General features: G+C 39.4%; 1 protein-coding gene across 6 annotated transcripts in view; it reads right to left on the bottom strand.

The window, feature by feature from the left end:
* Positions 1–5,423, bottom strand: part of LOC113988882 (ephrin type-A receptor 6) — a 441,232-nt gene extending 435,809 nt beyond the window's left edge. For 2 of the 6 annotated variants that reach the window (XM_027722865.2, XM_027722870.2), the window contains exon 1: positions 4,558–5,418. In XM_027722865.2, coding sequence (XP_027578666.1) covers positions 4,558–4,663 — 106 coding nt within the window. In that variant the 5' untranslated portion in view covers positions 4,664–5,418. Of the gene's footprint in view, positions 1–4,557 lie in introns of all 6 variants that reach the window. The other 4 variants (XM_039383481.1, XM_027722867.2, XM_027722868.2 and 1 more) reach the window with 4 other exon arrangements.
* Between the last annotated feature and the right edge of the window lie 10,047 nt (positions 5,424–15,470).

The raw sequence follows: 15,470 nt of genomic DNA, 5'->3' as shown, positions 1-15,470 counted from the left end.
TTTAATTAAAAAAAATAGCCAAAAAATGGATATAGACTTGCTCTTTGTCTCACTGACAAAAAATTTACTGAACTTTTAGACTTTTGTAAATTCTCAAGTGAAAAGTCCAACCTCAGATATCCTAAACAAACCCTTAAGTAGAGTTCAGATCTAAAAACATATATCTGGAAACAAAGAGGAGATTTTCCTAAGAAAAACTGAATTTACTACATGTTCTTTCCTTCCCTCTTTTTCCTTTGTAAACCATTTGAAAAAAAAAAAAAGTGCTATCTGACCAAGGAGTTAAATTTGTAGAAGAATAAGAATGGTCATTCTGTACCAAACCTTAAGATATTTAGCATAAATTTTTACTTGCCTCGTTTCTCAACAAGGCCAAGTTGAAGACTTTAGGAAACCCTTCAGTTCCTCTGTGGTGTTTCCACACCTGCAAATTACATGAAAAACTACTGTACTGATTTGGTTTTAAATTATATCTGCTTAAGCTATGCATTTTTTTTAATATTTAATATTTCCATACCAATCATTCTCATTTGTCCAATTAGCAAAATACCCAAATAGCTCTCAGTACTGCCAAGCACACCACCAGGAATATATCAAGAAGCACGAATCTTAAATCTATTCATCTCATGGCACACAGATCAAGGCTTTTGATGACAGGTCACTTCATGCCTGTCTACAACTGCAAAGGTTCCAAAGTCTTCACCAGCACTCAAGTCTATAATGATGTGGGACATCTAAAAGCTTTGTTTATTTAATTTGCTAATTTTTCTGCAAGGTTATTTACAAAAAAATATTAGCTGGACAACTGAACAGCAAGATGAACACAATACAGGCAGCAGCACTCCAAACACTTAGTTCTTGGTATCCTTGTTCCTGCAGAAAAATTCTGAGAGCTGTATTCAGAAAGAGCACTTATCTGTGGGGAATTGCACTTCTAAAAAAATAAATATGTAAATAAAAATAAGCCAACTCCTTTCAACTGCTGAATGACTTAAGGTCATTAGTAATCTGTCTGATATTTTAATACCAGAATCAAATAACTTTACTTTGAGCTGTCCAATTTACATCAAGTGTAGTTGTGAAAATGAAGGCTATGTGAATTTGAGAAGTGACACTTGATGACATTATTTCTTACCTCCACATTTTTGTAAGAAGAGAATGAATGCAGATACCTTTTAGAGGTATGTGTAAAGAGACCAACCTTGCATAACCTGACAAGATGTAAAAGTACCTGGTAACTGAAAAAGCAACAGCTTCCTTTTACAGTTCATTGACAGACATAATGTGTTATAAACTCTGCAAATTCTATAGTTTACTTCAGAAATTAATTGTGTGGTGATACATAATGGCAGATAGAACCTGAAAGAAGCCATGGTGCAAAAATTCCTTCTGGTTTGTATAAGTAGAAACATATAAGTGTGCACAGACAGCACAGAGTACCATCGAGCTGTTACCTGACGTGACCTTTATCTGAAAACCTCCTACATGTCCTGCACAAAGAACTGCACGGGTCTGCAGAGGCTATTATCTGTAAATTTAGGTTTTAGAGCAATTACCCAATTCATTGTGTTCTTCAATCAAAGAGTAAAGCTACAACACAGGCAGAAACCTTGCCTAGTAATGCAACTTGTTCATACTGGATGTCACAGACAACTCCTGGAAATTTAACCCGGACATGCAAGCACTCAACTAACTCCACTAATTGAGCCTTATATTTCAGGCAGTTCTGTTACACAGAACACCTGCAGGGTTTTTCTTAGCAGTAAAAACTTGCCCTTGGCATGGTCATAATTTGTTTTTGAACTTACCACTCCATTAAGATGAATGAGTAAGTTTGCTTTCCTGTCAATAGTATTGTTTGTGTCTGCCTTGTTACAGACACTGTAAGACACCACACATTGATTTACTGGGTGAAGAAAGGCAACCTAAGAGCCTTGGAACTATACAAAACAAAGTATATATTTCTTTCTGTTTGATGAAAACAGAAAGATTAATCCCAACATAGTTATAATACCAATTGATAAAATGGGATTATATCAATTTTTTGAAAATCCCTCCTTAATCACAGGAAATAAACCAGTAAGAGTGAAGTGGAAGGGCTGTCTCTTTACCAAGTCAGATTAATAAACCTATTGCCCTTCCATCCTTTCCCCACAAACAATCAAGAAACCCAAACAAAACATTCCTTTGTAATTTATTATCAATGCTGATATGTTTCTAAATACAAAATAGAAGACCAAATATACTAGATAGTAAAACCAACTTAATATATCAATATTATAATTACTAGTGAAAACCCAACAGCAATTATTGCAAACATGTTTCCAAGAGGTGCATGATGAAAATATCACTTTATGAAAATTTAAGAGATTATATTTCCTCACAAGATTTTAAAAAATCCTCTACAGACGAGATTCCAAATGTTAGTAAATAGCATTTTAAACTTGCACATTGAAGTGCTTCAACAATGAGGCAACTTTTTTATTGTAGTATTCTGTCATTCAATTCCTGGATTTAGAGAAAGTCATCATTAAAAGGAGACTCTTCTTGCTAGAATTTTATTAATCAGGTGGGGTTGTGCACATTAAAGCACCTGTATTAATTCAGTCAGTTTTCAGTTCATCTGGGTTTTTTTGAGCTAAACTTATTGTTTGACTTGTATGGTACTACGACCATACCAAAGATAAGAGGTTGCTCCTTTTCTTTGAAGTTTTGAAGCAAGAAAGGGAAGTTGTTCAGAAGTCAGGTAACTCCCCAGTACTCTATGCAGAACTTGTTGGGGAAAGTTATGTCAGCATCAAAAACCCACTTCATCCTTGGCAGACTTTTCTCCGGGCTAAATTGTTTTGGCAACTATTTTCCCCATTTTTCATTTTCCTTTTAAAACACAAATTAGAATTTAATCCTAGAACATCAAATACTAGTTTAAAATCTAGCCTAACTTGCTAAAAATTCTTTGCCTTTGATGCATATGCCTTGAATAGATTATTTTTCAAACTGCATTCGTGTGTCTTGTCAGGCCTTGTAGTAATGTAGCAGATATGGGAATGCACTAATGTCTGTGACATAAAAGGAAAACTGTGTTGTATTACTGTGAGAGTCTGATGCCTCCTAAGCCATGGGAGAGGGCAAAATCTAATACAGCATTGATATGACTCTATCCTATACTATTATAAACTGGAATTATTCATCACATTCAGCATTGAAGATGTAAAGGAATAATAGTAACTTGGAGTGTCCCTACCATAACTCACGCTGATGGCACAGGGTATTTGTGGCCATACTATCATACTTTCCTCTTTTCTAGGTATTTTATTCTCTGTTTTCACTGTTACTCAGGTGGATAAAATGAACCCTGAAAATAGACTGTAGAACAAAAATGTGAAAATACATGAACTGTATATTTGATAGCACTCCATGGCTAAGCCCAGTTTGTTTTCTCTCACCATCATTTCCACCACAACCATTTTCAGTACTCCTTTCAGTACAGCAGGTAAAATAATTTGTGGCAGAAGCAACATTCAGTTGCTTCATTCAATACTCTTCAATTCCCACATTTCAGTCGTATCACACTGAAACCTCAAAAAAGAAAAACTGTACAAAAATAATATTAAAAGTACGTAAGACTCTCAAAATTTAGGAATAGGTGTATCCTCTATAACTTAAATAGAGAGATGTACAAAAACCAAGCAGTTAAGGAAATACTCTGTTCTACCAGGTGTTTGATAATATGTAACATGTTTCACAATCAGGTCTGGGCTTCTTCAGTCCTTCCGAATCATATTTTATATCCTCTGGGTGTGCTATGCATTTTCATTTTTACAAACAGAATGATTCCCTTCTTAATTCGGAGGCATTTTTCTTACACGCACACCTTACAACACGAATTAAAACACCGTCTTCGGCAAGTCCTGATGAGCACGCATCTCTTACAGAGATTTTAAACGGGATTTTTTTCCGGACGATCAGACCGTAGCACGCACAAATTGGGTGTTAAGGACAGTCAGACGCCTTTGGGCAGTTCTCGGACGAGCAGCGATTTCCCTTAACGCTCAGTGAGCTCTCCCAAACCCATGCTGGAGGTGCTCTGCGTTGGGCAAGGTAAAGCTTTCTAAGGTAAACCTTTCTAGGGTAAACCTTTTTAAGGTAAACCTTAAAACCACATTTCAAGTGAAAGGATGCTACCGCTCCGTCACACCGGGAGGCAACTTCGAGTGACATGCTGCTCCTCCCAAACCACGGCGGCCGGCGATGACCGGGCAGACTGTGGGGAGCTCCGGGGCGTTATCCCGCTGAGCGGGGACAGCACCTCGCCCTGGCGGGGCGGGATGGGCAGCAGAGCCCCGCTGTCCCCAAACACCCAACTTGTGCGGGGCACAGGCGACAGGGAGCGGTGGTCTCCGGGCGGCACCGTGTCCCGCATCCCTGTGCCCCCATCAGGGGCCGGGAGAGGATGGGCACCGAGCAGAGGGGGATCCACTTCCTCCATCCCCGCACCCCACCGCAAAGTTGCGGGGATCCCGGACCCGCACTCTCCCCTCGGCCGTCCTCACTTACCGTGGTTGCTGGCGACGTGCCCGGCGGCGGCGGGGCGCGCTGTCACCAGGGGGAGGAAGAGGCCGACTCTCCAGAGCAATAATCCCTTCATCTCACAACACCCCATGGCTGGTGCTCCCCGCGCCCTCGGCCCGCGGGGGCTGCCCGTCCTCCTTCAGGCCGGCGCGGGGGGACGCGGGATGCGCTGCCCGCACTGCCCGCGATGCCACCGGGGGCTGCCCGGGCCGGGGCGGGAGCATCCACCGGCGGGGTCCCGGAGCACGGCAGCCGCCCTGGGAACCGGGAGAGCTCCGGCAACTTCGAGGCGGTGGCGGCGAGGACTCGGGGGTCGCGCCCCGCTCCCTCCCGCGGTTCTGCCCGGTGGCACCTTCAGCCCCGCAGGAGCGCCCCTGGCAGCCTCAGCAGCCTCGTCGGCGGGAGCAGCCTCCTCCCCCGGCCGCGCCGCACGGTGCCCCGCATCCCCGGCCGGAGGCAGCGCCGAGGGGCTTCAGCTTCTCAGGCTTGGAGTGCCTCGCCCCCGCCCCGCCGAGCTCCCGGGGCAGGAGGGCGAGAAGTGCCGGCGAACCTCCTTCACTCTCCCGAACGCATCAAGCAAAACTTGCAGGGCGGCATCGCCGAAACCTTCTCCCGCCGCCGTCCCCCCCGTCTCCGCCACTCGCCCCTCTCTCTCAGTGTGTGTGTCTCTCCCCGCTCCTGCCGCGGAGCAATCAGAAACCGGGCGGCTCTGGTGTGATGTTCGCTGCTCCCTCCTGATTTGCGTGCCGCAGTTTTTTGGTGCCGCCGCTCCGCTGCCGCCCGCGGGAGCGCTCTCGTCGTCTTCCCCTCCTCTCCTCCTCCTCCTCCGGCGCGGCCGCGGGGCCGCCCCGCTGCGCCCAGCGCGGCGAGGGCCGGGTCCGCCGGGAGCCAGCGCGGCCCCGCGCCGGGGGCGCTCCGGCACCGAGCCCCGCCAGCCAGCTGGGGCAGCGGGAGAGAGGGAGGGATGGAGGGAGGGATGGAGAGCGAAGGAGTGGCCGCCCCTCCTCGCCCGCCCTCCAGCCCGAGGGGAGCGCGGGGCGTGAGGCGGGCGAGGGAAGCGCCCCCTCGCCTCGCCCGGTGCCGGCGGCCCGCGGGGCGAGTGCGGCGGGCTCGGCGCTAGAGGGGGTTAGTCGACAAGGCAAGGGAAAAATCGCATCCCGAGGGGTGCGCTCCGATCGGGAAGGGCCGCGGTTTTTGGGGGGTGCGGGCCTTTAAACGCGTCTCCTCCGTCTCGCAGGAGAGGGGGGCCCGCCCCGGCGGCCACTGGGTTGCCGCTGGCATCGCTTCTTAAAGTTACGCCAAGGGGATACAAAAGACAAGCAGGAGTGAGGCGGTCCTGGCATCCCCGCAACATTTACTCTTTTTTCTTCTCTCTTTTTTTTTTTTTTTTTTTTTTTTTTTATTAATTCCTTCGCCAGATACCGGGAGCGTGGGTAAGGATAGGGAAGCCGCCTCCTCGGGGCCGTGGGTGTGGTGTGTGAGCTGGTAACATCTGCCGCCCTCTGCCACCCCACCCCCTGCCAGGTGTCGCACCTGTGGAAGTGCCGCGCTCACAGCACACCCCAGCCACGGCCCTCTTCGGTTTTGTTGTTGTTGTTGTTTTTCTTTAATCCATCGAACATTTCAATTTTTTGATTTCTAAAAAGACAGAGAGAAAAACCCCATACTCATATCAGTATTTCTCAATGTGAATTCCTCAAATCAGGTGTCTAAATCCACACGTAGGAGAAAAAAAAAAAAAATAAGCTGATTGCCATGGCTTCTCAGGGTTCAAAAATCCCATTGAAGTCAATGGGTAGTGCAGCTACAAGATTCCGAACCAGAGAACACCAGAGTTCCCGCTGAGGTGCCTAAATGGATGTTCAGAAAGGCTTTGTATGAAAACACCTACTTTGTAATGTGAGAATAAAGACTGTTTTAAAAATTATTAATTTAAGGATTATTTCCAAAGGAGTTGTTCAACAAGCAAAGCAAACACAGAAGTAAGTATTTGCGGGTATTTAGAAGGATCTTTTCAGATTACAGAGAGCCTACAACATTGCAATATTTCCCTTTTTTGGCTGTATTAACATCTTACAAGGAAAGCTTATCCAAAAAAAAAGTCATAAGGAAAAGCTTCAGGGTATGTTTCAAAATACTGAAATAGTGAGTAGTATTTTGCCTTAAGTTCCAGGGGAAACAAAAAGAGAACCCAAATTACTCTGATTCCATGAGTCTCAATACTGCTCTGTTTTGGAATTAACACAGTGAAAAAGAAAGAAGTGCTAATTGCAAGGTTAGATTTTTGGGGTAATGGGTGAGAATTCAGACTTGAATTCTTCTCCAACTCTTGGTTCAGTAGTGAGATGCTTCCTAACCTGCCTGACATGAAATACTAGTGCAGGACATCATAGATAAAGGTCCCACAGGTTAAGATGACACATCAAGTGGCCACACTGCACCTTATACATCCTTAGTTACCATTAACAAAACCCAATCCCTTCCTCAAGGAGCTTAGAAGGTCTGACTTAACACTTCTGTTGCTTTTACATGTCCTGTCAGACTAGAGCTGAATACAAAGAGGAGGCAGTGAGAGATGTGACAGGAGTACAGACAAAATCTGTGTTTCCTCCCACATGCAAAGTACAGCTTTGCCTCCTGCTCTCCTTGGACTCCACGACCCACAGGAAACTGTGAGGGAACCAAACTGCTAAAAAGGATGGGTGACATTCCATCTGAAGTGTCCCTTCACCAGCTTTTAATTGGCTGCAGAATTTCCCGGGGAACAACTTTGAAAAAACAGTGCTCGTTCATCTACACGCAGATTAAATTTTTATAAGCTTGTGTATTACAGTGAACTCCAAATAAAATCTTAACCACCGTGCTTAAATTTTTCAGCAAACATGCTCAACATAATAGAGGATGGCAAAAATATTAAATATAAAAAGTAGAGTCCTATTTGTATACTCACTTTCCCCCTCCCCGAAATATAAAGCCACTTAGTATAGTAAACACTGAATTAATAAATTTTGAAAGGGATAATTGCACCAGGTCAGATAAAGAAAAGGAGCCACAGTTTGAGTACCTTCATACTCAGTTTTCTAGAGAGAGTGTTTTTGGAGAAGTAAGGAATTCTTTTTATTCCCATTCTTAAAACAATTCACAATGTGATCCTCCCTGTGAACAGAAAAACATCTATTCTGCTTTTATTGTTGTTTTCTTAAATAAAGGGATCATCTTTCTGTTAATAAAAAACAAACAAGAAAGGAAATATAGCATAGAAATAGAATTACACAAAATAGGTTGTCCTTTCTTCTTTGTGTAGTTACCTATACATGATTTATCTTTAATGTATCATGATAGTGTTAATTATAGTAAAACTGTGACTTCCTTTAAAAGAAAAAGAAAAGCCATTACTTTTTCATTAACATGTTAGTTTTTTGAACCATCATTCACTACTGTATGTTGTTTAATGTGATCAAAGCAAACACTTTAATTAAGACACTGACCAAGAATAGATTTGCAATAAACTTAAAACACCTTTTCCTGCAGCACTCAGGATTCACAAATCTTAAAAATACTGTAATGTTTGGAGCAAGACACCTGCATTTTTTAGGAGGGTAACACTCACATACTGACCTTAACTACAACATGTATACTAAGAAAACCACAATGTATTATTGATCTCCTAAAGTCTGAGGCAATAGCTTTTTTAGTGAATAGAATACACTGCTGATTTGGCAGCATAACCAGAAATGAACCTTCTAATAATATCTCTCTTATTCAGGATTATAAATTACATCTTTCCCATAAAATCAAAAATTAGTTCCACTTTGTTATACATTATATTCTTGTTTCTGTAGAATTGTACACCTTTTTTTTTTTTTTGAATGAACAGGCCTTTTAGTTTACCAACATCTTTAATTTTTAGTGTATTTAATGACAGGCTGATGTTAGATCACTACTGATACTACTTCTTACCATAGTCCCCAAACATGCTTATGGCATGTACAGCAATTCACATGAAGTTTTTTAAGTATTTGCAGATTTTGAAAATTTTCTGTGTTTAAAACCACCACTGCTCCACACACATAAGGGGGGGGGGAAGTACTTTTATGAGGTCTCAGGCTTATCACCTTTTCTATTATGAATACAGGGAAAAGATAACAAAAGATAATAATCATAAAGAAAACTGCATATTCAAACAAATCTTCTAGAAAGACAAGAGTACTAACAGCAGGCTCAATAGGTAATTGAATTCTGACATTAAAAATATTATTGGAATTACGGAACTAACTTCAACACTTCAGTCAGGAATTCACTGTCCTGCAGAACCCTTTGTTATAGGCAATGATTCCACTTTGGTATAGACCATGATTCCTACACTTTCAGGATCCAGGAAAGTCATTTGCCAAGTCTTTACTGTTAATTATGAAAGTTTTGTCACTAGATTATATTTTTCTTTTCGGTTGGGTTGTGTATGGTAGGGACCTATTCCGACCTATTACTGAGCATGCTAATTCTAATCTTCTGCACTATGAAAGAAGGTGCAAGTTAATTAAGCAAAAATGAACCTAAGCAATGTTTTAGGGAAATTACTGATGGGTTTCATCCCCATCCTGTTACACGCAAAAACTTTTTTGCTTTAATTTTTTCACTAAAGTACAGAATCATGGTTAGAAGATTATAATGAGGTACAAGATTTTAAAATGTTAGTATTTTTCAAGTTTACACATTGATGTTACAGAAGAGCCCATATGCCAAATCTTTCTTAATTTCCAGTATTTTCTTTTACCTTTCCATATTAATTTATAAAATAAATAAAATATCCAAATTTTGAAGTGGTGATACTGGAAAGTTAGTTACTGTGTTTTTTCACTTGCAGTTTCTTCAAATAAATTGAATTATTTGGATTAATAGGCAAAGTAGAAGATACAGCCTAAGATGTTTATGTTTTGCAAGAAGGTTTAATAGCAATAGAATTGTCCCGGAAATCTTTCAAGAATAACAAATTGGTTGGCAGTGAATATTCTCAATATTTAAATTTAGTGAGTGTAGTCTTGCTGCAGAGGAGCAAAGGGATTCCAGATAAAAACAGCAGAATTAATTAAATCACAGATCCTAGAGGAGAGGAGTGGAACATCTAGACCACAAAAAAATAAATATTGTGGCCTCACTGGCAATGAAGGAGTCAAACTTTTCCTCATAGTGTTGTCAGAGAGGTGAGTGTGAATGTGATTTAGGAGAGTATCTGAATTAAAATGCAAGAGAGAGCAGAATTACACACTAATCATACTTTGGAGTCCAAGACAAGTAAGCTTTTATATGAGCGTTTTATCCATTTCGGTAAATTAAATAATTCCAGCTGAATTAATTACAAATTGAGTTGAGTCTTAACGTGATAAAATAATTTCATTCCCAAACAAAATGCTTTGAAAAAAAGAGGCAAAAGCCTTGTAGTTGCTAGAGAGTGAACCAAATTCTGCTCACAGTACCCAAATAGTCCTTGTGGCATAACTGTGAGGGATGAAGTGGGGCCATTTATCAAGGCTGTGTCTAAACTGTTTATCTCCTGCAAGTTAGAAGACTTCCACCCTTAATAGCACATAAATCTTCTTAGGTTCTTTTCTGAGAATATGTAGAACCAATTAATGATTGTAGGAGGATATTTCTTTAGCAATTAGAACCAATAGTAAATATAACCATAACAATGTAAAATGGCAATGCTATAAACATTCTGGGTTACATTAAAAAGATTACATGCCCAGTTTTAATGACCTACATTCAAATTGCCATTGAAATGTTATTGCTGAAACTTTAAAAAATCCATATTTACAACTTTAAAAGATACTTAATTTAAAATTTAGACCCTTTTATGAGGAGGCAAGAACTTAAGTCTTACGCTGTACCCATATAAATGGTGAAACCAAAAGTAAGTTCAGAATTATTCATTCCTATTGTAGGTTTTGATAAAACTGGAGTTTTGCTTTCGAATGGACAAATTGGAGCTGTCTGTATCTAAATACTCTACTTGAGATTTATAATACTTGAGAAAAATGGAAACATTTTCACATGCTTTAGCATATATTGCTTCTGAAATCAAACCCTGTGGGTATATCCTATTTTACTTGAACTAGCACAGTATCTACGTAAAGATTTGAATCTTTCTGATTGTTTTTCCCTTTTGGTGCTGCTGCCTTGTAGATGAAAATGAGAAAACATTGAGGTTGGCTCAGTACAAATAACAATAAAGGCAAAACAACCAGACTTATTATAAAGACGTATCATTTTGCCCTTTTACAACCACAGTGTAATGCAGAAATTGCTCCAGGCACTGGAGTAGACGTGTTTACCATTACCACAGATTAATGTTCTGTTTGAGCAGGAACTCCTATACATGTTTGCATTATTTTAGCAGCTGGTGTGATGTGATGTATCCATTTCTGCACATCAGGTTGAGTTAACCTCTACAAGAAGCAATTGTTCCCATGTAAAACCAGCAATAGAATGTAATAAGTACGTCATGTGTGAGACACAGGTGATATAATCTGAACTACTCCTGGAAATGATGAGTCAAAATATTTTAAGTCATATGCAAAGGTCCTTGATACCACCAACAAATCTGCTGAATTTAGTCTTAAATTCTACACAAGATACAACTGTAATTAATATTGAATAAGTATTAGCATCAAACAGGCTATTCTAGGCCTGAAAACATCTGTCCTCAGCACACACTCGCACTGACATATAGAAGTAGCCAAGCACAGTGGCTTCAGTAAATTTGGATCTCTCAGGCAACCTTTGCTTTGCCCTTAAAGATGAAAAAGACACCTTGGAATGCTGAGACAACCTGATAATTGAACTTGGCAAACCCCTTGGAGGGCTTACTTCAAACTTGGAAACTTCCTCTGCTTGCAGTGGTTGTCTCTGCTCTGTCTTTGCTGTGATTCAATATTTCTCTAGAACTTCTGCCTGACTTTGCCAGCTCAGATCCTTTCCTGCCACAGATTTATCTGTCTGCCTTTTACTAATCCTTGCAGTGTTTTCTAATAATGTGTAACAGGATTTGAACACCTACGTTCTAGGTGCATGGTTGGTTCTATTCAGCAGGGTTTATTCACAGTATAATTTGTTGTGGTGCTGTGTAAGTTATATGAAAACCACCAAGGTGCATTGGTTGTTTAAAAAAATCCCATCCAGGCTTAGAGGGACTGAGGGTAAACTAATAATGTTCTTTAAAGGCTTTAATGCCAACATTTTATTCCATATATTTGATCTCCAATCCCCAAGACTTCTATTGGGGTCATCCTGTCCGGTGAAATTAGTGGAAACCCACAGTCTGTCAGTGAAGACTATGCTTTTCATTTTCAAAAGATGATTAACACCCCCTCAAAAAACCTCATATAAACCAAAAAAGGTTCCACTTTGATTTCTGAAATCTCTTCATTTTGATCACCTTAAACACTTTGTCAGCTTTGTTAATAATTATTAGATAATGTAAGACTGAATATAAATTATGATGACCTCCAAAAATAACTTTAAAAGACCACCATCCTTTTTGGAAGAATAAGATATTTCTGTAAATACACAGAACTAAATATATTTGTTGTAGTCACCAACTGCTGATGTAATAGGAGAAAACTACAATAATAAAGGGTAGGTGGTATATCTGGAAACCTAGCAACTGAATTAGTAGCCTGAATCTTACATTATTATTTAACATTATACGGTATGAATCATTTCATCTTTTGATCTGTGATGCTTAATTCCAGATTTTGAAAGACATATATAGTCACTGGACATAAAAAGCAATAAACAGCCATTAAATAAATATGCAACTAGACATTTCAATTTAGAAATGGACCTATTTCCAAGAAAAAAAGAGCCTTTGAAAGAGAACAAATCCGTTTGAACCCCTGATTGTGGGGTGATCAGTCACTCATAAGTCAAGCGGGAATTCGAAATATCCTGGTGCAGATATTGTTAATATCTAAGCCTAAATTTCTAAAACATCCTTTCAAGGTGGATTGCTTGATGTTATATGGTAGGTAAACAGTAGGTAGAATTTAGTGGTTTTTGTCCTAGGAAGTATTAAGGTAAATGTTGTTCTCATGCAGATGAGAAAGATCAAATAAAATAGTGCCTCTGACTTTAAAAATTGTATCATTTATAACTATTTTAAACAAGGAAGAGTATTTTCCAAATGCAGAATACAAAAGCATTTTAAATTATTTTATAGTCAGAAGCCACAGAACAGGTGAGAACATAGAGTTCTTAATTCTTAATATTTCATAACTAACAACCAACCTGACATATCTTACTCCAAACATTGTTTTCCAGGGCTGAAAGGCCACTGATATCAACAATGCTAATTTTCCAGGAAAACAAGTTAATCATCAGGATGCATAGTGTGAATAACATGAACACAATTTGAACTGTTACTGGGACTATCAAATGAGCTGAAAGCTTAACATTGTTCTGATTGTTCAACTGAGAGATTTTAAGTATTTTGTAGATAAAGAATGAGGAACAGAACAAAGTTTTTATGGTTATCTGTTACATAAGTGGTGCCACTAGAGGGACTTGTACAGTCAGGAGTAACATGCATGGGCATCAGAAAGAATTGTAGATAATTTATTAGCAAAAATGGAAGTATTAATAAAAAGTGGTTATACCTATATATTTTTAATCACACCTAAAAAGAACTCTGCCTTTCAATCTCTGTCTTTTCTTGAAAGCATCCTGTTTTTTGTTTGCAGTATCGATATCCTAAAAAACATCTTTATCTATGTCACATAGCTAAAAATAGACTGCTTTGATTTCTGAGTGTGATTTAAGGGCCATTAAAGTTATTTTCACTCCTCTTGGTTAAAATTGCGGTTTGTGCAATTGGAAGAGTTCATTTGTTTCTGTGCAAATGAGGTGATGTAAAACAGTACATGGTCCAGGGAGAAACCTCATATATACAGACAATAAATATTGCAGGAGGTGAAAGGATTGAAGGATTTCCAAATGAATTTTTAGAAGAAGTTTTCATAGTGATCCACATAAGTGTGCAACTAAAACGGGACAAGGGATTTTCCACCCTGCATTTATAAAATGAACATTTGAACTGCAGTAAAAAGGTACTTTTGTCCTTTCAAATTTTTCTACACATCTATCTCAGGTAGAAAAATATACAACATTACTCCAAGAAGAGAAACATTGTGTTGCTATAAGTATGAAATAAATTGACAGGAAAGTATGCAGCCAAACTATCACAAAAAGATATTTGTGTGATTGCCTGCTGTAAAACTTGAAGTTGGGAGTTGGATTGCCTGCTGTAAAACATTGGGAGTTGGATTCCAGACAATTCATATTAGTGAGCAGAAAATGAAGTGTGGCTGTTTCCTTTTGTCATTGAAGGGATATAATCAATTGAAATTTGACTGTAGTTTTAGATCTTACAAAATTTAACACTTTAAAATCACTGTTCCGAAATTCCAGACACAAATGAGTTGAGGTATTTAAGATAATGATAATTTCATGCTCCTGAAATTGTTGGATATAACTGAAAGCAGAAAGGACCATTATCTGTTTCTATTACCTCTCTAGTAATGCAAGCTGTGTTTATTATATCTAGAAAAATATCTTTGGCAGAAAAAGAAACACCTTTAAAACTTTCCAACTCAAATTTGAAAGTATTGCACAGAAATGCATGCCATCTAATGTCTTTAGAGAACATGTTCTTATTTTCAGGTTGAATCAAATGATAAAAACTTGATATATTTTTTCATATTAGTGGGAGAGAGAAATATTACAGTAGAGAAAATATTAGAATCAATCTACAAAACATTATTAGCTTAAGAAGGATGTGCTGCTTAAAATGGATCAAGAGAACTCAGAAAAGAATACTTCTAGTTTGACTAAAAGTTTGATTTTATATTGATATCTTCCCCACATATTTTTCACCCCATTTTTATTTAAATTATCTTTTGCCCATGAAATACATGAGAACAGATCAAACATTTTGTGTGTGTGTGTGGCTTTTCTGTTAATTCTTGTAAGGAGAACTGCAAATTCGACAGCAGACCATTAAAGAAGATTACTCACTCTATCATACTCGATGAAAACAAAAACAATGAAAAAGAAAATCCTGTCAAACTAAATGTAGAACATTTTGATTACATCAACAGCACAAGTAAAGCTTTCCCTCAAGGAGATTCCAGTCACCTCTGCTGAAGCACAAAACACGGCAAGTTCTGTGCTGTGGTGATTACTTGAATGCAGAGATTATAAAACCAAACTTCAAAGAAGACAGATTTATAATCAGTAACTGCCCTACCATTTCCCTGGCAGGGCAGTTTTAGGGAGGTGGGTGTTGTGGGATGTACCAATGAAAGCACAGGGAAATCCTAAACGCATAGAAACGGGAATCTCTCAAAATTGGTGAAAGGACAGAGGAATGCAGGCATGGCACACAATCAAAACCCCAAATATCTTAATGAATATATTGTGATCGGATATGACTGTGTACCCTAATCTGAGTACAAAACCATATATTTGTTGGCTACTGGCAACTCGGGTGGTTTCTTGTCACCTTTTGGTTATCACACACCTTTACTTGCACCTCGTGTACTTCCTGAGTGTGTAACATACACTCAGCCTGGAAAGATAAGTTGCCTTTGCAGCCTGTAGTAGCAGCTTACATGTACTGAACTACTACTCTGTCATCATATATTCTTCTGTATATTATCTTGTTCTAGCTACTAATAGCTGGATTTACTAAAAGAGGATTAAATGACTGGTCTAAATATACATATATATTTGTCAACATTCCAAGGCAGGAGGGATATATGTAATTCCTGAAAAGTTACTTAAACCAACCATGTCTTGTAATATTTCCATGCTATTACACTTTCTGGTTTTGGATCTAGTGA

This window comes from Pipra filicauda, unplaced genomic scaffold, assembly GCF_003945595.2.
Source record: "Pipra filicauda isolate LSUMZ 115617 unplaced genomic scaffold, ASM394559v2 scaffold310_size866816_pilon, whole genome shotgun sequence".
Lineage (NCBI taxonomy): Eukaryota > Metazoa > Chordata > Aves > Passeriformes > Pipridae > Pipra > Pipra filicauda.
Note: the sequence above shows the minus strand (reverse complement) of the source record. Positions and strands in the feature narration are given on the sequence as shown.